Below are 26,294 nucleotides of genomic sequence, written 5' to 3'. Positions count from 1 at the left end.
TAGGTCCAAACACACCCAACCATAACCCTATCCCTAACCATAACTAGGCCAAGCTCCACCCATCAGGTCCACAGAGGAGGACCTGGACTAGGTCATTTAGCTCTGCAGTGAGCACCACTTAAAAATGAATGGGGGCTTGGGGCAAAAATGCCACATGCTGTACAATTAACTTAAATCTACTATAGCTGAATAAAGTGAAAATAAAACGAAAAATGTGGATTACATCAAATTCAGATCCGCTCATGTTGCATCATATTTCTTTTCACATATTTTTACAGCGTTGCGCATTATAACTAATCGCACACAATAGAGTGGTGTATGACGCCACAACACAGAAGACTAATTTGCCACTGGTTCGTTCAAGATTTTCTATGGGGTTTTATAATGGTATTTTTCAGGTTCTGAGTAAAATAAAGCCTGTGGTGAATATAACTTGATGATACTTTGAAATTTTTTCTGCAATGTAAACTGGACACACCCGAACCGAAAATGTGAAGGAGTTATGTTTATTTTTGAAAATGTATGTTTCTTACAAGTAAATTGATAAAACAGTTTGGGATGTCAGTTGTCACACGGATTTGTGGTGTTGACAAACAGAAAGCTTCTCTGTAAGATACTTCTCTATGCTTCATACAACCCTACAGTATTTAAAATACTGTCTCAGTATTCTAAAAAGTTTCAGACTCTAAAAAAAGAGATTAAAAGGGAACTCTCTAAAAAAAACATAGATGAAAGAATAGAATAGAGACAGAAGATGTGATGGAATAACCTGCTAAACAAATTGCATTTAGGCAGAGTGGCAATAGTTTTTAACAGCAGATAGGTCTACAGAACTGTAGGTGTCTGGCCAATGGATTTGCATGCATACTAATGAACACGACTGGGGACAGAATATATAAACAAAGTCCTTCCCCCAGCATAGGTAATGATTATCAGAGGAGATCATTCATATGTCTTAATAATCCTAATGCTTAAAAAAATGAACATACAGTTTATTTAAGACCAAGCATGTTCACACAAACCTTGGTAAAATGACAGTCAAACCAAAGATATAAGTTTATAACCCAATGTATTTGCCATGCTTGCTGAGGTCATCAGATTGGTCTACGCCTTTTGATTTTGAAGACTCCCTCCTGCCTGCACATGCAGACCCCCTGCAAGTCAATTTGAATTCCTGCGGATTTACCTCCATGAACGAATATTCTTCATATGGGGTTTACACAAAAAAAAAGATAAAGCCTCAGCTGTTCTGAGTACCTCTGCATTCTCAGCATTCCTAAACCAAAACTAAGTAATATTACATTTAATTACAATTAATGAGTTCTATAAATATAGTTCAATACAAGCTGCTTTGTTCAAAAATAATTTTATCCTCAGCTTGGCCATCGTGGTGTGTGTGGTAGATGATTGATAAGCCTTCCACTGCAGTTTTTATAACACAGAAGACTTAAGAATTATGGAAAAGCTTGCAGAAATCAGTTGCTTGTAGAAAGCACAAAAAGCAGCTACATGCTAACTGCATAGTCACAGGAAAGTAAAAAGGAATCAGATATGCAGAAAGTCAGGTAAGGCAAAAAGCAGAAAGCACAAATGTGGAACACTTCCTAAATATTTCTCTTAAACTTTCTGATGGCTGTGAATTTGTAAAAGCTTCAAATGTTTATCTCTTTCTAGGTTACAGTAATGATTAGGAGATCAGGTTAGTACAGGTACATCAAAAAAAAAAAAAAAAAATAGAATATTGTGAAAAACTTGTAACTTATTTCAAAAAGTGAAACTTTCATATATATTTTAGATTCATTACTTGTAAAGTAAGACACTTCTAAAGTTTTTTGTTTTCATTTTGATGATTAGAGCTTACAGCTCATGAAAGTCAAAATCCAGTATCTCAAAATATTAGAATATTTCATAAGATCAATCAAAAAAAGGATTTGCAAAGCAGAAAAGTTCAAGTTCTTTAAAGTAAGTTCATTTATGCACTCAACACTTTGTCAGGGCTCCTTTAGCACAAACTCCAGCATCAGTGAGGAATGGCATGGAAGCGATCAGCCTGTGGCTCTGCTGAGGCACTATTGAGCCTTCAGCTCGTCTGTATTGTTGGATCGACTGTTTCTCATCTTTCTCTTGAAAATATCCCATAGATTCCATATGGGGTTCAGGTCAGGCATGTTGCCTGGCCAATCAAGCACAGTAATATAATGGTCAGAAAACCACTTGGATGTTTTGGCACTGTGGGAAGGTGCTAAAGTCCTGGTGGAAAATCAAATCAACATCTCCATAAAGCTTGTCAGCATATGGAAGCATAAAATGCTCCAAAATCTCCTGTTAGCCGGATGTATTGACTCTGGACTTGATAAAACACAATGGACCAACACCAGCAGACGTCACGGCACCCCAAATCATCACTGACTGTGGAAATTTCAAACTGGACTTCAAGCAGCTTGGCTTCTGTGCCTCTCCAGTCTTCCTCCAGACCTTGATTTCCAAAGGAAATGCAAAATTAAAATTTTTCTGAAAAGAGGACTTTGGACCACTGAGCAACAGTCCAGTTCTTTTTCTCTTTAGCCCAGGTAAGATGCTTCTGACGTTGTTTCTGTTTCAGAAGTGTTTCAGAAAAGTTCCTTTTCCTGAAGACGTCTGAGCGTGGTGACTCTTGATGCACTGACTCCAGCTTCAGTCCACTCCTTGTGAAGCTCTCCCAAGTGTTTGAATCAGCTTTGCTTGACAGTGTTCTCAAGCTTGCGGTCATCCCTGTTGCTTGTGCACATTTTCCTACCCAATTTATTCCTTCCAGTCAACTTTGCATTTAATATGCTTTGATACAGCACTCTGTGAACAGCCACACCTTTCCGTAATGACCTTCAGTGATTTACCCACTTTGTGGAGGGTGTCAATGATTGTCTTCTGGACCATTGCCAAGTCAGCAGTCTTCCCCATTATTGTGGTTTCAAAGAACAAGAGATACTCTGAATTTATACTGTAGGGATTATATGGTCGTTTAAAGAAACTCAAATATAAATATTCTAATATATTGAGATACTGGATTTTGACTTTCATGAGCTGTAAGCTCTAATCATCAAAATTAAAACAAAAAAACTTTTGAAATGTCTTAGTTTACATGTTATGAATGTAAAATTTATATGAAAGTTTCACTTTTTGAAATAAGTTACAAAAGTTTTTCACGATATAATTTTTTTTTTTTTAGATGTACCTGTATGTGCTAAAGTAGGGAACAAGGTTAGTATGCTTTGAAAAAAAAAATGTTAAGGAAAGAAATTATGGCTCTGTTTGCTCATAGATATTTCATATTTATCAAGCTTTGATGAGAAGTAACCTCTAGAATGAAATGATTTGATAAAAGTCACACTAAGTTATTATTCAACTGTCAACAGATGCAATAGACAAACAAACTCAGTCTTACTTTAAAAAATACATCTCTCTCTGTGCCTTAATGGCTGTGAATTGGTAAAAAAATAATGTTTCCTACAGGGCACAGCCTGTGCTTGTGATGCCTTAAAATGCTTCCTAGATAGACAGTTCTCTAGGTTTTTGGAACAGATAGTAGTGGTAGAGAAGAAGCCTCACTTTGAGAGTCAATAAATGCAGAGAACACATCACAGATGTATGGAACATACAAACATACATTCTCTAATGAAAACCCTCACCTGTGCAACACGTTGTAATTGTTGAGAAAACACAATAATTGTGAAAAGCATTAAACGTCCTCCTTCCTGATTGTAAAATGTAACATTAAAGGGACTGTTGTTCACCCAAAAATTTAAATTATGTCATTATTTACTCGCCGTCAAGTTGATACAAACATGTATGAGTTTCTTTCTTCTGTTGAAAACAAAATAAAATATTTTTAATAATGTTGGTACTCAAACAGTTTCTGGTCCTCACTGACTTTTTTGTTCATGCAAATTATTAGTGTAGGGCAAGTATAGTTATTAGGTTGAGTTATTCATCATTTTAATAACAACTTCAAAGATTTTAAAAAGACATTTCATATTTATCTATCTTTTATGTTAAGTAAACTCTAGCATACAAAAAGTTTTCTAAAGTCCCATTGAGTTATTATTCAAAAGAAACGGAAAGGGGAAAGGGAAGTGGTGTGTGGCCATGTATGGTGACCCATACTCTGAATTTTTGTTCTGCATTTAACCCATCCAAGTGTACACACAGTAGTGAACATACACCCGGAGCAGTGGACAGCCAATGCTGCAGCGCCCGGGGAAACTGTCAACAACTGCAATAGACAAACAAATTGTTACACTTACCCAGTCTTTCTGGTCAGTTCATTGTTTAGTTTAAAAGTAAATAACTGTAATAATTGCCATTGCATATAATTTTGAATTATTATTAAGTGTGTTATAACGTAAAAGTTATATAAATGAAGGGTTACTTGAGCACTACTGACAGGGTTGTCAGGGCATATGCAAGAAAAGTATACATAAGAAAAACATTTGGTAGATGCAGGAAGTGGTAGTACCGGTAGCAGGTCTCTGTTCATACTAAACACAAGCACAGAAAATAATTGTAGAGGGAATACTAACTTGTGCACTACACACACAAGGTAATAAAAAAAGAGCCTGCTGGCTGTCCCAGTACAATCAATTACTGTGCTGAGTTCAATGGAAATGTTTTGTGTCTGTGCGTATGCAGTAGAACTGAGTCTGTGTGACAGCACCTTCATTCAACCATAACGCCACAGAGCACTCTGCAACCTAATTAAAGAAAGTCTGTGTGTCTGCGAGTGGGGAGGGGAAAGAGCTAAAGAAGAAAACAATGCTTATAAAGAGCTTGACTATCAAGCCCATCTTCTTCACTTTGCAATACCATGATGCAAATGAGATAAAGTGATTAATAAAGAACGTATGACTTTGAACAAACCAAAAAATTGCTTTCTCTTGGTCCCACTAAATCCTGGTCATATAAAAATGTGTGTGTGAATACATTTTTATTATTATTTTTCAGGCATTGAAATGTGATTTGCAAGAAATTGCCAAAATGTGTTTTTTGGCTATGTAGGAGGAAAGGATGAAAATAGTGATATGAATGCAGCCATACAGAGAATATTGCAGTTGTCATGTAGTATTATGTATTTATTTGTTTGTTTATTCATAATTAAAGTGTCTACTTTAAAAAAGTATTTATGTAACAATAAGTATAAAGTCATAAATTGTAAGTAAAATGTAACTAAAAGTTAAGCTACAAGGCAATTGTACCTATTAGATTTGTAAAGTCTGTTACACTAACCTTTTTACAATATCTTCATTATGTATGCAGGGTTAAGATCACTGAGGGTTCTTCTGTTCCCTATATTTTGTCTGTTACAGCCAGGGTAACGCTACAGGAGTCTAAATGGAGTAATGGAATCTGTTTACCAGTGGCACTGTAAGGTGTTAATGAAGGCTCGAGTGTGTCAGTGTGAGTGTTTCTGTGTGAAACCAAAAGGCCACAGTCTGCAGGAGGTGCAGGTTATCCCTGCTGTGAGCATCTGGACACTCAACACATCACAAATGTCAAACACACCCACCCCTCACACAACTCAATGACAGGGTCAGGGTCATCCTGAACCCAAACATCAACTTTGTGTTCAAGCATGAAGTAGAATTTGTATTCTTCATCTCTTTGTCTCTAGTTCCTATAATGCAGTTCCTCTGTGGGCAGAAATGACATTAAAGACTTCTTCACTCTACAAGGCTGGTGTGCTGCTGCTGGGTGAAAGACTAAACAAAGCTGAAACAGGAAGTCCAGAGAAATGTGATGCATTGTTTAACAATTATATGGACTTTTTTATTTATATTTTACCATTTGTCCTAAAACAGTGACACATTTTAATTTCACAATTATCATGACTGTCAACTCTTCGTGACTGGTCATCCATGATCCATGTCCATCAGCCTTATCTAGATTAAGTAAAAATCATGTGTGGATGTTACATACAATACTCCAAATTAAACAGGAGAACCTACTGATTCAGATCAGACCATTACTGTCATGTAACATCCATTACCAAATTGCCCTTCACTTCATGTCTGGCAGACCAACCTAAAATATGAAGCCTTCTAAATCATAAAATTATGGTCCTCTGTTCTTCAAATAATTTATGCTAAATGTACTGCTAAAATTACAAGTGGCCCTTAATAACTTTTAGCGGTTTCCTGAAGTATTTCCTGTCGGAAGAAAGGTCATTGATTCCATGTGTAATTAGGTTGCATTTAACACTGGATTATTTATTGCTGAGACGTATCAGCTGCCAACGTAAGATAAAGCTAAGCATTGCGCGGCCAAACATGTCATACACCAAGCCAGAAAATGTCAAAGTCAGGGGTCACACTTATAGGATTAATTGTCAGATCTCAATGTGATGCATGGAGGCAAACTCACAGTATGGATTTTTTTAAGCTCTTCCAGGTATGTGATCTTAATTCTCATCAAACAACAAAATAATGCATCATAGATTAAAGGACAAGTAAAAAAAATTAATAAATCCATGTGATATGCATAAATATGCACACAAACATGCAGAAAGAAAGTGTGCCAGACTGAGAGTCAGTATACATGTGACCACACACACTCAAGAACCTTTATTTAGACCTCTAAAATTTAGAATAAGGGCAGTGAAGTCACTAAGCAAGTTAGCTAACCTATTCATCAAAAGGCAATTAGACTCCATAAACATTCCAAATCTAATTGTACTTAAATTATAATTAAAATGTTAATAGTTTTATAATTTTTACATTCACATTTATCATTTAGTAGGCACTTTTATCTAAAGCAACTTACAATAGAAGGACAACAGAAGCAATCAAAGCAACACAAGAGCAACAATATGTAAGTGCTGTGACAAGTCGTGGACAGTCTAACACAGTATATGCAAATATATATATATATATATAATTCAAATTTATAAAAAGTAGATAGAATAGAAATAGAATAGAGAGTACTGGTGTTAGAGGGTCAAGTTTTAAAATAATAAATAAAAAGAAAACAAGTATAGAATAGCGAGTACTAGTGAGGGTTGAGTTTTTTTATAATAAATAAAAAGAAAACCAGAATACGACAGAAGTAGAATAGTGTTAGAGGGTCAAGATTTTAATGAATAAACAGAAAACAAGTAGATAGAATAGAAATAGAATAGACAGTGCTAGTGTTAGGACAATTGTAGATGGAATTTGTATTCTCCTAAGTTTCACACTAGAGTTTAATACTCTATAATGTGTATTCAGAATGTGTGTGGAATCAGGGGACAAGAGAGGAATGGAGGCATGAGGGGATTGGTCAGCAAATGAGTCAAATAATAAGTTAGCTAGTAGTATTATAAGTATTATAATAGTATAAAGTGTTTAAAGGTTCTGAAAGTGTCCCCCTAAAAACTGTGCTTGAACAAAACATCTCTGTTCAAAGTTGGACCATAATTAATTCAAACAGGCTAATGAATGAATGAATGAAATAGGCCTATACCTGTAAATATATATTGTGAATATCTATCTGTAACCAGAAGAGAAATTCATAAATACCATAGAAAATAAATTGTTGAATACTAAATACAGATTGTAGAATAATAAAAAAAAAAAGTATAATTCACCATGACCCACAAAAGTCTTCTGGTCTGTATGAGATCACAGATTCAGAAAAGTGGTCTTTTTCCATGAATGCAATTTGCAGAAGGGACTTGAGTGGCAACTGTAATAAACACCTTGACGTAGAGTCTATAGTTAAATAAAATAATGATAATGCTAAAATGATTCTTCAAAAAGTTCTTCAGAATCTTCCAAACTCTACACAGATTTTTAGTCCTGCTTTTACCAAGCAAATATTCAAGCAACGATTTTATAAGCAAACAGCGCCCTCTTGTGTACATTTGAAGAACCTGTATGATATTTGTACATTTACGCAAAAAAAGAAACAATCTTACAGTTTTATTTTTCTTTTATTTTCAGCTTTTAAAAAATATTATCACATTTATTTTTATATAAACTGTATTTTAACATTTAAACGTAGCATGAAAGAATGTACTTATTTAAATTAAATATTTTTTACATATGGCCTAAGGATAGTACATTCAAAATTAGAAACAATCGCAGTTAATTCTGTAATATTTTGTCTATTGACAACTCTTAGTTCATTAGTTGATTCATGACTCCGTGTCGTGTGGAGGTTGAAGTTTCGTTTCCCCGCCTATAAGAGTTCAGTTTCGTTTACACTAAGGGCGCAGTCGGGTGTGTTGTCAGTGATCGCTGTTAGCTTGGACGTGTCACAATGGCAGATAGTATGTCTCTACTGGGTCTTGAGGACGAGTTGACATGCAGTATCTGTTTATGTCTGTTCGAGAACCCGGTGAGTTTAATCTGTGGACACAGTTTCTGCGCCAACTGTCTCGAAGCGACATGGAAAGACAGGATATCATCTCTGTCCTGCCCTCATTGCCGAATGGTGTTCCCCAGCAAACCTGAACTAAAGAAGAACACCGTCCTCAGCGCGGTGCTGGACGCCTATAGAATTAAAGCAGGTGTCTCTGAACCCGTCGAGGAACATTTTGAGGTGAAAAAGAAAGATCCAGATGCGATCAAATGTGATAACTGCATGGAAGCCAAAGCCGTCAAAACTTGTCTGACATGTATGGCGTCTTATTGTGAGGATCATGTCAGGCCTCACCGGGAGAATGCCGTTTTTCGGGCGCATCAACTGTGTGATCCGCTGGCAGATCTGATGGATCGGCTCTGTTCAGATCATGGCAAACTGATGGAGTTCTTCTGCAATCAGCACCAGAGGTGCATTTGCACTACCTGTCTGCAGGACATGCATAAAGGCTGTGAGTTTATCACGGCAGATGAGCGACGCTTCAAGCAAAAGGTAGGGCCTAACTTTATTTGTAAACCTGAATGTAGAAACGGATGTGAACAAATATGATATGATCCTGTTTAGTGCTTTTATTGTGGCAGTAAAAAACGCAGGTGTTGTGCCCAATTCTGACCCCCTGGCAAATATTACCCTGAACTTTAAAAGTTCGGTAAAGTTGGCAAGATATTGACATATTCGACTTTTCCGGATCAATAACTCGCGAGCAAAAGTTTTTAAGTCAAGTCAGTATTATTTGTATAGCGCTTTTAACAATGCAAATTTCCCGGTTACGGATGACCTAATTAATGCAGCCTAACAATCCTTTAACAGATTTGAATTATAGAAATGCGATAGTGTATTTTGTGTAAACCAGGTTAAAGAGATGGGTCTGTAATCTAGATTTAAACTGACAGAGTATGTCTGCTTCCCGAACAGTGTTAGGTAGATTGTTACAGAGTTTGGTCACTAAATAGGAAAATGATCTCCTGCCCGCAGTTAATTTTGATATTCTAGGTATTATCAAATGGCCAGAGTTTTGAGATCGCAGTGGACGTGAAAGACTATAATGCGATAAGAGCTCACTCAAATACTGAGGTGCCAAACCATTCAGGGCTTTATAGGTAATTAGCAAGATCTTAAAATGTATACAATGTTTAATAGGGAGCCAGTGCAGTGTTGACAGAACTGGGCTAATGTGGTCATACTTCCTGGTTCTAGTAAGAACTCTAGCTGCTGCATTTTGAACCAGCTGGAGTTTGTTTATTAAACATGCAGAGCAACCACCCAATAAAGCATTACAATAATCTAGCCTCGAGGTCATGAATGCATGAATGTTTCTGCATTTGACATTGAGAGCATAGGTCGTAATTTAGATATATTTTTAAGATGGAAAAATGCAGTTTCACAAATGCTAGAAACATGTTTTTCGAAGGAAAGATTGCTATCAAAAAGTACGTCTAGGTTCCTAAGTGATGACGAAGAATTTACAGAGCAGCCATCAAGTATTAGACAGTGATCTAGGTTACTGTCTGCAAAGTGCCAAACGCAAAAAAATGTTATTAATAAAATACTAAATAACTTTAACACACTGTAGTGTGACCAAATTCAATTTACACATCGCTGCTCTCGTGCTGGTTATACTACAACACTCATTGTGAAAGTAATTGCTTTGAGACATTTATTATTATTATTATTATTATTATTTAGTCATTTAGCAGACACTTTTATCCAAAGCGACTTACAAATGAGGACAACAGAAGCAATCAATTGTAGTATTAAAACAACTAAAAACAGATCCAAAACTAAAAGCTAAAACTTTATAAATACTACCTATACACATTTTAAAAATAAAGAAATTAAATAAAAATGACAAATGCATACAACAAAATTAAAAAAAAAAAACAAATAAAGCTAAAAACAATTCAAAATATTAAAGAACAAAAGGTATAAGAGTATAATAATGATTCTAACATAACACTAAGCCAAACACCAAAAAACAACAACTATATATATGTACAGTATATGTTTATAATTTACATTTATAAATTCAATATATATATATCATTACATTTACATTTAGTTTGTTTAAGTATTAAAATAACTCAAATAAAAAAACTAAAACTTAAAAGACCTATACAGAATAAATTCAAACATTATTTAACTAAAATTAAAATATATAACAAATACAAATCACGACAGTATAGTTTATCAGTAAATCTAAGAAATAACACTGCCAAACACACATGCGAAAAACAACAACTTGATCACACATAGTAAGAAATGGTTATAAAAACTGAAACAGAAGTGAAACAAGTAGTAGAAAAGAGGAGAAATCAAAAGTGATACTTATACCCTCAGCCGCTGGTCTTTACACTCTTCGGTCATCACATGAGGAGGCCTTCACACGACAACTGCTCGCGGTAAACTACGCTTTTTTTTTATACCCATCTAACGAAATACTAATTGAATTTAGCTGAACACACTTTCCTTATTTTTCCACAACAAATGTCCAAGCAAGCGCAGACACTGACAAGATACACGAGACACACAATAAACAATTTTATTAAATAAATAATATAATATAATTATTCTATTATAATATAGTAATATTAATTAAATAAATAATAAATTTTTATTATGAAAAAGTTAACTTCATCGTTATTGGACATAATAATTAATAACTTTACTGTAGCACACAGTACTTTCACCAAATTCAGTTTACACATCGTTGCTCTCCTACTGGTTATGCTACAACACTCATTTTGAAAATAATTGCTTTGGCACATTTTTTATGATTTTTTTTATTATAAAAAATAGTTAATAACTTCACTGTAACCCACTGTACTTTCATCCGAGAACTTGTCCCTGGCTGCCAGCCATGGTTCGAGATTGTGGCATGGGGACATAACGTCTCCGTTCCCTCCATCAGGGAACGCGGGTTACGTACGTTACTAGGGGTCGACCGATTATCGGCCTGGCCGATTATTGGCACCGATATTAAGCATTTTTATGATAATCGGCATCGGTCATTTTCAAAACCGATGTGCCGATAAAATTATTTAATTTTGAAACGCGCTATTTGGCTCTGATGCAGCCTGTCGGAACTCACCACTCTGTGGCCTAGAGCAGTCTCCGCCCACCGCGCATCTGATTTGTTGAGAGTCAGGAGTCCGACCAATCAACGTGGAAGACTAAAGGCGCTCTCACACCGAAAGCGCTTGCTAACAGGTGCTGCTTCACGCATCAGTTATCTCTCAAAGGCAGCAGCTGACCTTGCACAAGTTGCAATAAATTACAATCCACTACACTGAAGTTGTAAAAACCTCAATATTATCTATTTATGGTTTCCGAGATGGGGGAAACGCAGGGGGAATCGCGGAATCCAGTCATATGGAATTTACTGTATAACGCGGAGTCACGGAATTAGTCAAAGTTTGGATGAATTAATCAAAAGTAGGTCAGTACACTTAAATCGACTCATGATATGGACTATCTGTAAACATTAAGCTGCAAAAAGACTATTTAAATATGAATTCTGCATGTTCGGCGTGTCTCTGTATATGTGAAAGGCACAGACGCGCGATTTTGACACACACACACACACACACACACACAGAAGTGCGCGACGCTCGCGGTGTATTCCGCATCTGCCATGTCACTAAATGAGGACATAAATACATGAACATCATCCCCAGAACTGCTCTGAGAGTTACTTCATGAGCATTTGACTGTTTCGTTTGAGTAAAACGATCGTCATATCATAAATAGGCTACAGAAACTTAAGAGGTCCTCATGGCAACCCGTCAAAATAAAAGTTCGGTTTATTTACTAATACTACTACAATTATTGCAACTTTTGTTTAAAAGAACAATCACACAATACGCTATTTCTTACATGTTTTAATTTTAATAGTAAACATTTGTTTGACAAAAAATAGTTTAACTCTCATTTGATTAAAAGATAAATTAAATTAATGTTTTATGCCTTCATTTGCACTGCTCTGTAAATGAAAACTAATGGAAATTACTGTCACATAGGCCAAGACTAAGATACTGTCACATAGGCCAAGATTAAGATACTGTCACATAGGCCAAGATTAAGATACTGTCACATAGGCCAAGATTATGATGACGGAAATTGGGACATTTCAATAGGCTATTGAACCAAGTGAGCCTATAACAGGCTATTAGTGTTATAGTTTCATTAAAATAGTTGCGGTCTTCTTCACAACTTCTACAATGGAGCTATGAAGACAATTAAATTATTTACACTTATTATATACATTGCGCTTTTTAAATTAATCAACTGATGTGCATTAGATGATGAATTGAATAGTCACCTCTTGTAGGTTATGATTTAGTCAACCGAAAATAATTAATGAAGAATTATGAGAGGTTATGCTATTACACACACATTTCTAACATGTAAATTATTGAAGCCAAATACTTACATTTCCCCAAGCTGTTTAGCTGTAGTATTTAGTATTCATAGGCTTAATCATGAAGCATGCAGTGGCCCCACTTTTAACTCTCTCTTTATATATTACCCTTATTGTAGATCAGAGGTCTTCAACCCTGTTCCTGGGGACCCACTATCCTGAAGATTTTAGCTACAACCCTAATCAAACACACCTGAAGCAGCCAATCAAGCTCCTCAAGACTGCTTGAAAATTGCAGGCAGGTGTGCTGAAGCCAGTTGGAAATAAACTTTCCAGGAGAATGGGTCCCCAGGAGCAGAGTTGAAGACCTCTGTTGTAGATGGATGCATGGGGGAAGACAAGAGTAAGAAGTGCAACCAACACTAGGGAAGGCGGTTTTTGTCAGAGCCCTTCTTATTCTTAATTTTGACATTCATTTTAATTTTTACACCAGACATATATATCGGTTCAATATATCGGTTATCGGTCTACAATAATCGGTATCGGCATCGGCCCTGAAAAACACATATCGGTCGACCCCTATACGTTACCGAGACTTTCCCTGTCTGTCGCTCACTACAAGTTATTTCGTGAAGACATATAGGGCACCACAACCCTATGGCATAGCAAATGTTGACAAACAGCTGGGTGTCAGATAAATGCTACGCAAAGTCATAACCTTCCCACTACCCAGCACAAATCCGCTCTTGGTATCCGCAGGGACTAGAGGGGAGTATAACGCTGCTGGAGATAGCCAAGCTGCTGTTCCTTTCCCCACAGGATTTCTTAACAGAAGGGATTTCGACCTTCAATGAAAGATTGCTTCAAGTCTTTCCTATTTGTTAAAGGAGGTTCTTTCTCAGAGGGATGCACCAGGAGGGGCTGTCACGAGGAGCATGAGTTCAGAAACCAGGTCGCGGTGGGCCAATACGGCGCAAACGGCAGGGCCTGTTCCTCGTCCTCACTGACCTTGCACAATGTCTGTGCGAAAAGGCTCACTGGGGGAAACGCATACTTGCGTAAAGCCCAAGGCCAGCTGTGCGCCATTGCGTCTGTGCCGAGGGGGCCTTGGTCAGGGAGTCATTCAACTGGCCAAGGGAGGCAATCAGGTTTACCTGAGTTTCCCGAGTCGACTCCTAGAACAGCTGGATCGTCTCAGGATGGATTCGCCATTCTCCGGGGAACACGAGCTGTCGTGAGAGCACATCGGCTGCACGATTGAAGTTGTGGATGTCCAGGATGTGGATGGCGCGCAGCGACATGTACTGTATCTGACTTAGGGCTGGAAGATATGGCCAAAATTTATATCACAATAGATTTCTTAATTTCGGTCGATACGATATAATTCCGATATTGATATGAACACTATTAAAAAAATCCTCCTAAAAACTACCACGAATGCCCACAACAGATGTCTGTACCTACAAACTTACGAAAAATGAATTTGCCGAGTCTATGAACTCCTATAAAACTTTATAATATTTTAGGGGGGGACAGCACAAATAAATTAATGTTCATCTTTTATTTGTATTTAGAAGACAAACAAGAAATGTGAAATCACTTTCAAATAAACATCTCAGACTCACCTTATTAATATTAATATCTTTAACTTCAAACTGTAGGCTAACATGCACTACCATGCAAAAGTTTTTGAACAGTAAGATTTTTGTTTTTTGAATTCTCTTCTGCTCACCAAGCCTGCATTTATTTGATCCAAAATACAGCAAAAACGGTAGCATTTTGAAATATTTTTACCATTTAAAATGACTGTTTTCTATTTGAAAATATTTTAAAATGCAAGTTATTCCTGTGATTTCAAAGCTGAATTTTTAGCATCATTCTCCAGTCACATGATCCTTCAGAAATCATTCTAATATTCTAATTTGCTGCTCAAAAAACATTTATTATTATGTTGAAAACAGCGGAGCAGATTTTTTTCAGATTTCTTTGATGAATAGAAAGTTCAGAAGAACAGCATCTATATGAAATATACATTTTTTGTAATATTATAAATGTCTTTATCATCTCTTTTGATCAATTTAAAGCATCCTTGCTAAATAAAAGTATTAATTCCTTCACCCCCCCCCCAAAAAAAAGACAATTTTATAAAAGACAAAAGACAAAATTATTCTGACTCCAAGTGAGTTGCTGCAGAAGAAAAAAAAAAAAAATTGAGTAACAACGAAAACATGTTGCCGGAGACTGGCTTATTATTGAAAATGCAATCTGATTGTCTGCCAGTAGGAGGCGCTTTGAGAGCGGTAGAGCTAGCGGTTTCCTCAGTAATGGCTGTAATCTAAGCAGCTCCGCTCATGAACGCTACTTTATCAAATCAAATGAAAATGCCATCAAAACTATTCTGAAGACAGTCGGTTCTCTTCAGTAGGGGTGTGCGACACTGCAAATTTTGGTATCGATCCGATACTGAGTAAATACAGGGCCAGTATCACCGATACCGATTCCGATACTTGTCATTTAAAAAAACATAAATTTAATTGACCAACAACAATTTAAAAAAATTAACAATACTAATGCTGATATGACTAATATTATATTTACCTTAAAGCTACGTGGATATTATTTGCCTTTCTAAAAGGACTTTGCAGGCAGAGGAGCCCAGAACATGAAAGCAATAAACCGTTTCTTGTTAAGTATTTTCCTCCCATAGAAGAGTTATAAAAATAATGAACGTGGCTTAATAAATTAAGAACGTAATATTAAAAGACAAAACTCAGTATACACCTTATGAATGTTTCAAACTAGGTATACAAGTAAGTAGATGTGCCCAGAATATGAAAGCAACGCTCACAGTTTTCACATTATGCATTTTCCTCCCATAGAAAACCATTATAAAGAAAAGTTTAACGTAAGTGGCTTATTGAATGACGACATTGATATGAAAAATAACTATTAAACCATAACTCGTTTATTATTGAAAGGATTTTAGTATGTTTGTAATATCTGTAATCTGTAATATTTGTTTGTTATTATCGCAATAAAAAAACTGTGATATGAAAAGGCCATATTTAGTATAGTTTATAAAAATATATAGGCCTACTATGTATGTATAGGTAAGCAGATGAACCCAGAACATGAATGCAACACGTTGAATTTAATTTTCTCTAATTGCAATGTAAAAACATTTAATATGGTGCAATTAATGAATGGAGGAAGACAGTGATAAAGACCAAATAAATAAATAAAGACTAAATTCGGTATACAGCTTGTTAATAAAATATAATATGTTGCAAGCAGCTGAGCCCAGAATATATATGCAAACATGCTAAACAACATGTTAAGCACTTTACTCCCATAGAAAACCATTATAATGAAAATTTAAAGTGTCTTAACGCATTAAGAAATAATTTTAAAAAGCTAAACTCGGTACACCCCTTACAGTGATAATGTATAATTACGAGATGTAAAAAGACCCCATCCACTTGATTGGCTCTATCACTCTCTCCTCTCCACCTGTAGCTGGTGTGTGGTTGAGGAGAGACCCCCCACATGATTGTAAAGCGCTTTGGGTGTACAGCAATACACAATAAGGCGCTATATAAATGCATCATTCATTCATTCATTCATGTGCCAAAGCAGTCAACATTAGAGGCATTCATCGTGACAAACAAGATGCCGAGGCACTTGTTCTAAGGGCACTCCGACCTGTAGAAAGACAAGGTCCATCCAGGGGCTGAATGAGTGGCAACGCGTTGCCGTGATGGTCATGCGAACTGTACTGCGGCGCCATGCCCATTTCGGTACTTGGGAGTGTAACCTGTGCTGAAGTGGTCAGTACTACTCTCGTGCATTTGTTTGAGTGCCTTGGTTTGGTGGACCTGCAGGATAGCTAGGAGGCGGCCTGGCCCGCAGCACTGTAAGGTTTGGCCGCGAGCGCAGCCATCAGCGATATGTGAACTGAATTCATGTGAAAGTACAGTGTTACAGTAAAGTTATGAACTACTATGTCCAATTACGGTGAAGTTATTAACTATTTTTCATAATAGAAATTCATAAAAAAATGTGCCAAAGCAATGAGTGTTGTAGTATAACCAGCAGAAGGCAGTGATGTGTGAACTGAATTTGGTGAAAGTAGAGTGTGTTAGTGTAAAGTTGAGTATTTTATTAGTAACATTTTTCGCGTTTGGCACTTTGCAGACGGTCCCTTCGGACTTGTCTCTCAGATCCCAGGGCATTGAGATCAACATATTTTATACAGAGCGGAGGAAAGCTTGTTTTGAGGAAACCTCGCTTGTAGCTCGTTTTCTACATCACTACAAAAAGAGGCGTCATTTGTGTATTAAAAACGTTTTGCTCACGATTTATTGATCTGGAAAAGTCGAATCTGTCAATATCTTGCCAACTTTACCGAACTATTATAAAATCGCTACCTGATTCCCTAATCCTAACCCCTCCCCCACACCTACTCCTAAACCTACCAATACTCAGACCACAACGGTTATTTGTATACTATAGCTATTTTATACTATATAGATTTTCAAATTAGCTTCACCAAAACATACCGTGTCGCAAAATTAAATTCTAAAATGACTTAAATTTCAGCTGAAGAGCAGTTCTACAGAAGACATTATTCAGCTTAATTTAGGCAGTGTTGATTCAGTTTAGTTCTGTCAGTTTTGCAGTCCACCAAGTATATAACAAATTAAATTCAGTTAGTATCATGAGTAAAAAAGTAAACGAGTTCAATGTTGCTTCAGTTTATTTCAATGGCAGAGGATGTTGCAAATTTAATCAAATATGAAATTATTTAAAGCAGTTTTAGAATTTTCAGCTCAATTAAGTCCTTTGTTTATTCAGTTCTATTCAATAACTGTGTCAATGTTGCAAAGTTCATCAATTATGGAACAGCTTCAAAGGCAGCTCAACAGAATACAACACTTTTATTAGTCTGACTTGTAACCCAAAGGTTGTGGGTTTGCGTCTCGAGAAGCAGAGATTGTAGGTGGGGGGAGTGAATGTATAGCGCTCTCTTCTACCATTCATATCACAACTGAGGTGAGACCCTTGAGCAAGGTACCAGGCACTGTTCCAGGTGTGTGTGTGTGTGTGTGTGTGATCACTACTCCCTGTGTGTGCATGTTGATGGGTGAAATGCTGAGCACAAATTCTGGGACACCATACTTGGCCACACATCACGTCCTTACCTTTACAATAATAGATTTTGACAATGTTTTTTATATGTATATATCTTAGACGTACTGACTTAAACAGACTCTTAGCAAAATAACAGAAGCATAGTGTCCAATAATTATAATATCTGCTTGTTTGTTTTTAAAGGTTTGTATTATTTGATATGTAAACATTTATTAGGATTGTGTGGTTTTAAAAATACGGCAATTAAGGGATTCCCTAAAATTGTCATTCTTAACTTTTTTTTAGACTGACCTGACTGACAAGCTCAACATCCTTGAAGTCAAAACTGACAAGAATCAGCAGGTTGTCATACAGATGAAGGAGCAACAAATCAAATTAAAGGTTTGGAAATGTTTATTTTTCCTTTGGACTCTTTAGCAGAATCAGATTAAGGTACTGTAAGAGGTGACAAGATGTGCATATACAGTTTTAACTATCACATATGTCAGCATGTGGAGCTTTCATTTCCTTTGGGTTTGCTTTCCCAGGACCTAGCTGCAACCCGCAAACGTATTCTTGAGACGGAATACAGGCAGATTAGAGAAATGATTGACCGAGATGAGAAAGAAGCCATGCTTGCTATCGATAAGGAACAGGAGAAAGGTCAGAACAAACTGGTCTCCTTGATAAAGAAATTTAATGAGAACGTCGAGAAGATGAGTAGGACCAAATCTGAGATCAACATTCTGCTGGACCAGTCGCAGTCACTAGCGTTCTTAAAGGTGATGCAGAGATTATGTGACCCAAATGTTGAAATACATTTTTTCATTTTTGGTACTGTTATTTGTGCCCTAGATGTATATATGATTAAATATTGTGTGTGAAGCCCAGTGCTGGTCTAGGATCTCTTACAAAAAGTACAAGTCAATTCAAGATTTGTAGATTTTATATTTGTATTCTTGACTTTACCAATCTCTGTCACAGGCCTCTGTGGATTTGCCCTCTGTGGTAAATTTTGAGCCCCATAACCCTCGTTTGAGTGTGGAAAGTAAAGAGGTGATAGCTTATCATTCCTCTGCAGTGGCACTGAAGGAGTGGATCACCAAATTAATGGAGCAGCCATTAGAAAACAGAATCTCTGTACTTAAACCAGGTGTGTAAGTGCAGAGCTTGTATAAATTGTGCAGCATGTTTTGATGTGTGTGTACAGTAAGCATACACTATGACTATGTGTGGTGTTAGAGTTCTCATATACATGTGTTTTTACAGAGTTTGAGAAAGCTGTTCTTGGCACAGGTGAGATTGTGTTTTGAAATAATAGTTGTGGAAATCTGGGACATACTAATCATATAAAGCATTTTTATACAAGTGATTATGTTGCCAGTTATATGTTGTTGAGGTTATTCTAGGACTGAGTGATATGGCAAAAAATAAAATCTTGATTTTCATTTATTTACATTTAAGTCACCTTAATGTAACTACATTTAACTAACATTTAAGTCACCTTAAAAAATGTAACGTGATTCAAGTAACATTCTCTATATTAACCATCTAGTTAAAGAAAGTTCTATTCCAAGTGTACCACATATTAAGGCCCCGATCAGACAGATTGCATTTTTTCCAGTGAGAGGTGCCTTTTTTTAAATTGTTTTCTATTGGCAGTGAGCGTTTTGTGTGCTGTTTATGTGCCCCGGGGGCCTTGCGTTTTAGCCACCTGCTGTGCCTTGTGCCTTAGAACGTCCGGAGACTGCAATGATGGAGAAGCTTGTGGTGATTGTCACAGATTACCCGGAGCTGACTTCACGAACCGCAACTACTACCATGTTTAAAGTTTCTGCTAATATGGCAGTTTACTTAACAGCAAATCAAAGATATAAATCCTTTATTAGACTGACAGGACAGCTGATTCAGAGGTTGGCTAGAAACTTAAAAAACCGCAGCGCACTTCTCTTTTCTAAATTTAAAAATAGTCAAAAAAAGGCAGTCCATTGCCCCGTGCATTTTCAAACCTGAAAAACGCGTTCTCTCTGATCGGGGCCTAAGTTGTCAACATGATATAAATGTAAAACTAATCACTTGTTAGATATCTTTTTTACAGTAAAGATGCATGAAATATGAAGGCACTTATTTGACAAGCTTGTCTTAAACATGTATGTTAAGAAATAATACAAGAGAAATGCTTAAAAAATCTCAAAATTCAAGGCAATTCAAATTCAAAATCACTAAAAGTGTAAGACCAGTAGACTATTGTCTCGGTAGACTATTTCATGCAAACATATCAGACATAGTTTATTTTTACAGGTTTTTGCGTTCCACTGCTCAGTTTTTTCTATTTAAACATGCTTTTGATGGACGCATTTGACCATTGCACTCGCATCTCTTGCAGAGCCTGAAACGGCATTCTAAAAACGCTGTGCTCGAGTTATTAGAAGTTCAGATCCCATCTCCTTGCATTTTTCCCTATTCCACTGCTCCTGTCATATCTTTTTCAACGCAAAAGCACAAGTGTGAATAGCACCTAGAAATATTTTCTGCTTTCGGTCCTTCATAGAGTGCATCACACGTGAGCGGTTAATCACGTGCACCTTCATGTGATCGGATCATTGTTTTCTAGTAATACATTTGGTAATATTTCTATTTACAGTTGTGATGTCGTATTTACAGTTCCTTGATTTATAAAAAATACAATTGTGGCAAAACTATTTTATCAATTAAATTCAAATTAATTCATAAAATCAGAAAAATCACTCAGCCATAGGGCCTTATTCTTAATAAATCTGCTGCCAGAAGATTTGAACCACTTCTCTAATGCTCTAGGTCTAGGATTCCAAGTTCGGAACCAATTCCAAGTAATCCCAAGTGAGATTCCTGCCCTCCTGCCAAATCCAAGAGACATGTGTAAGTAACCCACGTCAAAACCCGTTACTCTGAAAAGTAACAGGGCTGACAGTAACAGGTTTTACGGTTTCAAACAAATTTTCTCATTTCTAGCTAATAGTCAAGTTCACAAAAGCACATGTTGTACACTTTGTTTGATATTGATTATATTAAATATAAAAAAAAAAAAGTTTAAATTTACAGGTACATCTAAAAAAAAATGAATGTCTAATTTTAAAAAGTTACATTTTTGTTTTTTCATATATTTTAGAATCATTAGAAGTAAACTAAAACATTTCAAAAAAAAATTTTTACTTTGATGACTAGAGCTTACAGCTCATGAAAGTCAAAAATCAGTATCTCAAAATATTAATATAATATTTACATTTGAGTTTCAATTAATGACCATCCCTACAGTATAAATTCTGGGTATCTCTTGTTCTTTGAAACCACAATAATGAGGAAGACTGCTGACTTGGCAATGATCCAGAAGACGAACATCCACAAAGAGGGTAAATCACAGAGGGTCATTATTGAAAGGTGTGGCTGTTCACAGAGTGCTGTATCAAAGCATATTAAATGCATAGTTGACTGGAAGGAAGAATTTGGGTAGGGAAAAGTGCACAAGCAACAGGGATGACCGCAAGCTTGAGAATACTATCAAGCAAAGCTGATTCAAACACTTGGGAGAGCTTCACAAGGAGTGGACTGAAGCTGGAGTCAGTGCATCTAGAGTCACCACGCTCAGACGTCTTCAGGAAAAGGGCTACCAAGCCACTTCTGAACCAGAGACAACGTCAGAAGCATCTTACCTGGGCTGTGGAGAAAAAGAATTGGACTATTGCTCAGTGGTCCAAAGTCCTCTTTTCAGATGAAAGTAAATTTTGCATTTCATTTGGAAATCAAGGTCCCAGAGTCTGGAGGAAGAGTGGAGAGGCACAGAATCCATGTTGCTTGAAGTCCAGTTTGAAGTTTCCACAGTCAGTGATGATTTGGGCTGCCATGTCGTCTGCTGGTGTTGGTCCACTGTGTTTTCTGAAGTCCACAGTCAACGCAGCCATCTACCAGGAAATGTTAGAGCACTTCATGCTTCCTTCTGCTGACAAGCTTTATGGAGATGTTGATTTCATTTTCTAGCAGGACTTGGCACCTGACCACACTGTCAAAGGTACCAAAAGCTGGTTCAATGACCATGGTGTTACTGTGCTTGATTGGCCAGCAAACTCGCCTGACCTGAACCCCATAGAGAATCTATGGGGTATTGTCACAAGGAAGATGAGAGACACCAGACCCAACAATGCAGATGACCTGAAGGCCGCTATCAAAGCAACCTGGGCTTCCATTACACCTGAGCAGTGCCACAGGCTGATTGCCTCCATGCCACGCCGCATTGATGCAGTAATTCATGCAAAAGGAGGCCCAACCAAGTATTGAGTGCATAGAAATTAACATACTTTTCAGAAGCCTGACATTTCTGTTTAAAATATCCTTTTTTTTATTGATCTTATGTAATATTCTAATTTTCTGAGACACTGAATTTTGGGTTTTCATTTTCTGTAATCCATAATCATCAAAATTTTAAGAAATAAAGGCTTGAAATATTTCACTCTGTGTAATGAATCTATATAATATATTGTTTTTTTCACGATATTCACATTTTTTTTAGATGTACCTGTACATTTTAAAAATGGTAACAGTATTGACATTGCATGATGCCCCCCCCCCCCAGTCAAGCCTCATAAATCATCAAAAACAGAACATTATTTTACATTACAGTTTATTTTACAAGGTTTTTTTGATGAGGGTAACAGGGCTCACATGAAATCAGGGGATTTTTAATTTATAAAAAAATGTCCACTTATGCCAAAAAAAAAATGCTTAACAATGAAACTGTATTTACAACAATATGCAAATGTGATTTTTATATCATTTTGCCATTATTTTGCAAATTCAAAGTCCTGCTGAAAAAGAAAAATCAAAGTGAGGGACAGGCCAAAAACCTTACCGTACCCTGACCAGCATAAATGCTATTTAAATTATTTAAAATAATATTTAATTGACTTTAATTTGATGTAATATTGATGATCGAATACATAATATTGGTGTGTTTTTAAATCACAAATGTATTTGTTGTTATATTAATTCTATGTTTGATTATTTCTTAGGGATGCAAAAGGCACCGATTGCGTGGTATGACCCTTCAGCACGTTTGAGATCTCCCAGTCCAAACCAGGGTCCCAAACCCAAGGCTTCAGGAAGTAAACAGAAAAATTCCAGTAAACCAACTACTTATATTTTTTTTAAATAATGTTTTGGAGCCATAAACAACAATTAAAATGTATACCATCCTCTCATTGTTCTTCTATTTCTTTATAGGCAATAATGCTAAAGATCAGAAGGATAACAAAGAGCGCAAAGACCAGAAGCCAAACAGTAAGTTTTGACTACCCCTCCATATGTTCATTATTTTACAACTGATTATTACTGTTTGTCTGATTACTGTTACGTGTGTTGAACATATTCACACCTAGTCATTTGATTAAAAAAGGAGGGGCCTGTGTTAGTTTCAGTTTCGCAGAGATTTCCTCAAATTGTTCTGAAAAGTAATGTGTATCAAGTTAATATTTTTTAGAAATTATTCTAACATTTATATGTATATCCTCTTTGCCAGAATCTAGGAATCGCTCTAAAGGAGCAAATCCTGTTTTCTCCAAAAGCATGGAAAACTTGCTTGACATCTCAACTAAAATTGTAAACATACCTGACATAAGTATGTGGAAAAAGTTCTTCAATCATGCTCTCCTATATTGAATCTTTACTATAAGGGCTATATACCAAAACTGTACAATTTACTGTAATTCCAGAATAGACTGCAGATGCTACTCCAGAAACAGAAAAGAAATAGATCTCACCAGGCATTTTTTAATTATTGAAAGTCATGCAGGGGTGCAGGTCCCACACAACGAAGTAGTATTAATTAATGCACATGTGTACTCTACAAAAATGACACTGATTGTTGACACACTAAAACATATATATATATATATATATATATATATATATATATATTTATTTATTTTTGTGTGTGCATTTGCATGCATGTATGTTGTACCTTTGAGCATGATCTATGAAGAAACTGTCATTCTAACCACAGGTTGAGAGCTATAGTTCCACCACACAAGTTTGTGACCCTGTTTGCAAATGTTTGTTGAAACTATGGTTTCATGAAACACCAAATTGTTGAATTTTGTGGATAGCGACAGAAGAGCCATAGTTGGCTAACAGTGCTATTAGGAAATGCACCCCTGATTGTTTGGATTTGTTATACTAATGCTTTGGAGGCAATACATTAGTGATTTCTGAAAGCTTTTTATTTCCTCTTTCTCTCATTACAGATCCAACTGCTACTTCACCAGCTGTGCTAAACTTTGTTAAACGAAGTGACCTTCTTAAATGTGAGTTTGACAGTTTAGATTTTATCCACTTGTTCACGTTCATCACTTTTTACATCTATATGCTTGTTTCTTCTCTCTAGATGGCACTATCCTCAATTTTGATGTCAGAACAGCTCACAAGCGGATCTCCCTGTCTGAAAACAACACCAAAGCGTCAGTCTCGGACGACCCAGCTCATTATTCAGATATTCCCCTTCGCTTTTCTGTCTGTTCCCAGGTGCTCTGCACCAAGGGTTTCTCTCAGGGCCGTCATTATTGGGAGATCAAAATGAGCAGTAACAACTTCTGCGGATTGGGACTTGCATATGGAAGAATTGACCGCAAGGGTCCCTCTAGCCGTCTGGGGCGTAATGCAGACTCCTGGTGTGTGGAGTGGTTTAACGTGAAGCTTTCTGCATGGCACAACAGCATCGAGACGGTGTTGCAGAATCCCAACCCAAGCCGCGTGGGCGTCTTGCTGGACTGTGATGAGGGAAGTGCAACATTCTATACTGTGCAAGACCGGGCCTACCCTTTCCACACATTTGTCTTTCCTTTCACTGAGGCTGTGTATCCCGCTTTCTGGATCTTCTCAAATGGCTCTTCTGTCTCTTTGTCCAAGCTCAGCAATTGAAAGTATCTAAATCTAACTGATATTCATTTTAATGAATTTTTTGTTTATCTTTGGAACACAAATTGAGATTTTTAATATTATGTCATCTTTGTGTTCATTCAGTGAGTCCACACAACCAGAATGTTCAAACTTCATGAGATCTATGAAGGACTTTCAATAGATGTGCAAAAATCATTTTGGTATATTACAAATATCTTAATTTTTGTTCCAAAGATGATCAAAAGTCTTTTGAAACGGGTTTGAAGCGACAGGAGCATGAGTAACAGATGTCAGAATATTCATTTATGGGGTTTAATCAAGCCAGGTTTGATGCAAATAATCTTTTTAACGCTACTTTAGGTGTGTTGTGACTGAACAGAATGCATAAAGCAGTCTTAAAGCAGTTTTAATCTATAAATGCCTGGTAATGTCTTTTAATGTTTACCAAAAAAAAAAAAAAAAAAAAACTGGATGGATGGACGGATGATATTTAAAGTCTAATGCAGTCACTACACAATAAACCTCAACAAAGTGAAGGGGTTTGTATTGCATTTGCAATAATGACTGTTTTCCTATTATATGGCTACTTGCCAAATAAAAGTAAATTAAATATTGATTTAGTCTGAAATGATTTAAGAGGAACAAGACTGCAGAGTGATGCAAGAGACACTAGCTCAGCTATGCTGAAAATACTGAAGTTGAAAACGGCACAAGACAACAGTCAATTGAATCGTTTAGTGGTCCTTATTCAAAAATATTTGACTTAATTTCTATGATTAACATCAACAATTGATCCAGAAAAGGGACATTTCAGTGTACGTATATAGTTTGCAAATGTTGACACATTAAATCTTACTTTGTTCTGTACATTTTATTTTTGCAGATTTAACTTGTGAGTTGTTTGAAGTGTTTAACTTCACATGATCACACTTGACATTTGTTGGTTTTATCACATGGGCAAAGTCCACAGGCAGTGTGCTCCAGATGGAGTTGTATTGGTTCCTGATCAAAGTATCCTCGCTGGGTCCAGTCCGTTTTTAAACTTGTGCAATTCTGTCAAACCAACAAGTGTTAAATGTCTGTTAAAAATGTTAATAGTGAAAATAAAAGTTTAGTTAAAGTTTAGTAGGCATTTTATTGTTTGCTTTATACAATATTACAATTTTGGTTGATACATCATATAGTGTAACTGATTATTTAAAAAATTTAAATGAAAATATTGTACATTGTTGAGGAGCAAAATATACATAAAGTAAAATATCGGAATGATACCAATAAAGGCATTCCATGACCAAGTCTCCTATAAGAATAAATATAACATCATCTAGATTTATTGTTCTTTCTCTCTAATCTTCTGTTGTACTGATCACATTTGTGAAATTGTTTTGGGATGACTTAATCCTGCTCCTGTAATAGTGATTGTTTATTTGTGCAGCTCACGTTGTTTTCAGTGCTGAACAAAAAAAATATATATAATTACAATAAAAAAAATGAACCAAATTTTTGACCAAGG

At 36.3% G+C, this 26,294-nt stretch overlaps 1 protein-coding gene across 2 annotated transcripts; it reads left to right on the top strand.

Annotated features, from left to right (window-relative positions):
- The first annotated feature begins 8,193 nt into the window (after positions 1-8,193).
- Positions 8,194-26,272, top strand: LOC306879329 (E3 ubiquitin/ISG15 ligase TRIM25-like). 2 transcript variants are annotated; one of them, XM_079432171.1, is made up of 11 exons: positions 8,194-8,862; positions 18,164-18,259; positions 18,406-18,639; positions 18,842-19,010; positions 19,127-19,153; positions 20,675-20,755; positions 22,900-23,010; positions 23,111-23,167; positions 23,406-23,504; positions 24,130-24,189; positions 24,270-26,272. In XM_079432171.1, the coding sequence occupies exons 1-11, from the start codon at positions 8,269-8,271 to the stop codon at positions 24,800-24,802; spliced, it is 2,061 nt and encodes a 686-aa protein (XP_079288297.1). In that variant the 5' UTR covers positions 8,194-8,268; the 3' UTR covers positions 24,803-26,272. The 2 variants fall into 2 exon arrangements, with proteins under 2 accessions (XP_079288297.1, XP_079288298.1); XM_079432172.1 differs by lacking the exon at positions 23,406-23,504.
- Positions 26,273-26,294: the final 22 nt, after the last annotated feature.

The sequence above is a fragment of the Barbus barbus genome (assembly GCF_936440315.1).
Source record: "Barbus barbus genome assembly, chromosome: 13".
Taxonomy (NCBI): Eukaryota; Metazoa; Chordata; class Actinopteri; order Cypriniformes; family Cyprinidae; genus Barbus; species Barbus barbus.
Note: the sequence above shows the minus strand (reverse complement) of the source record. Positions and strands in the feature narration are given on the sequence as shown.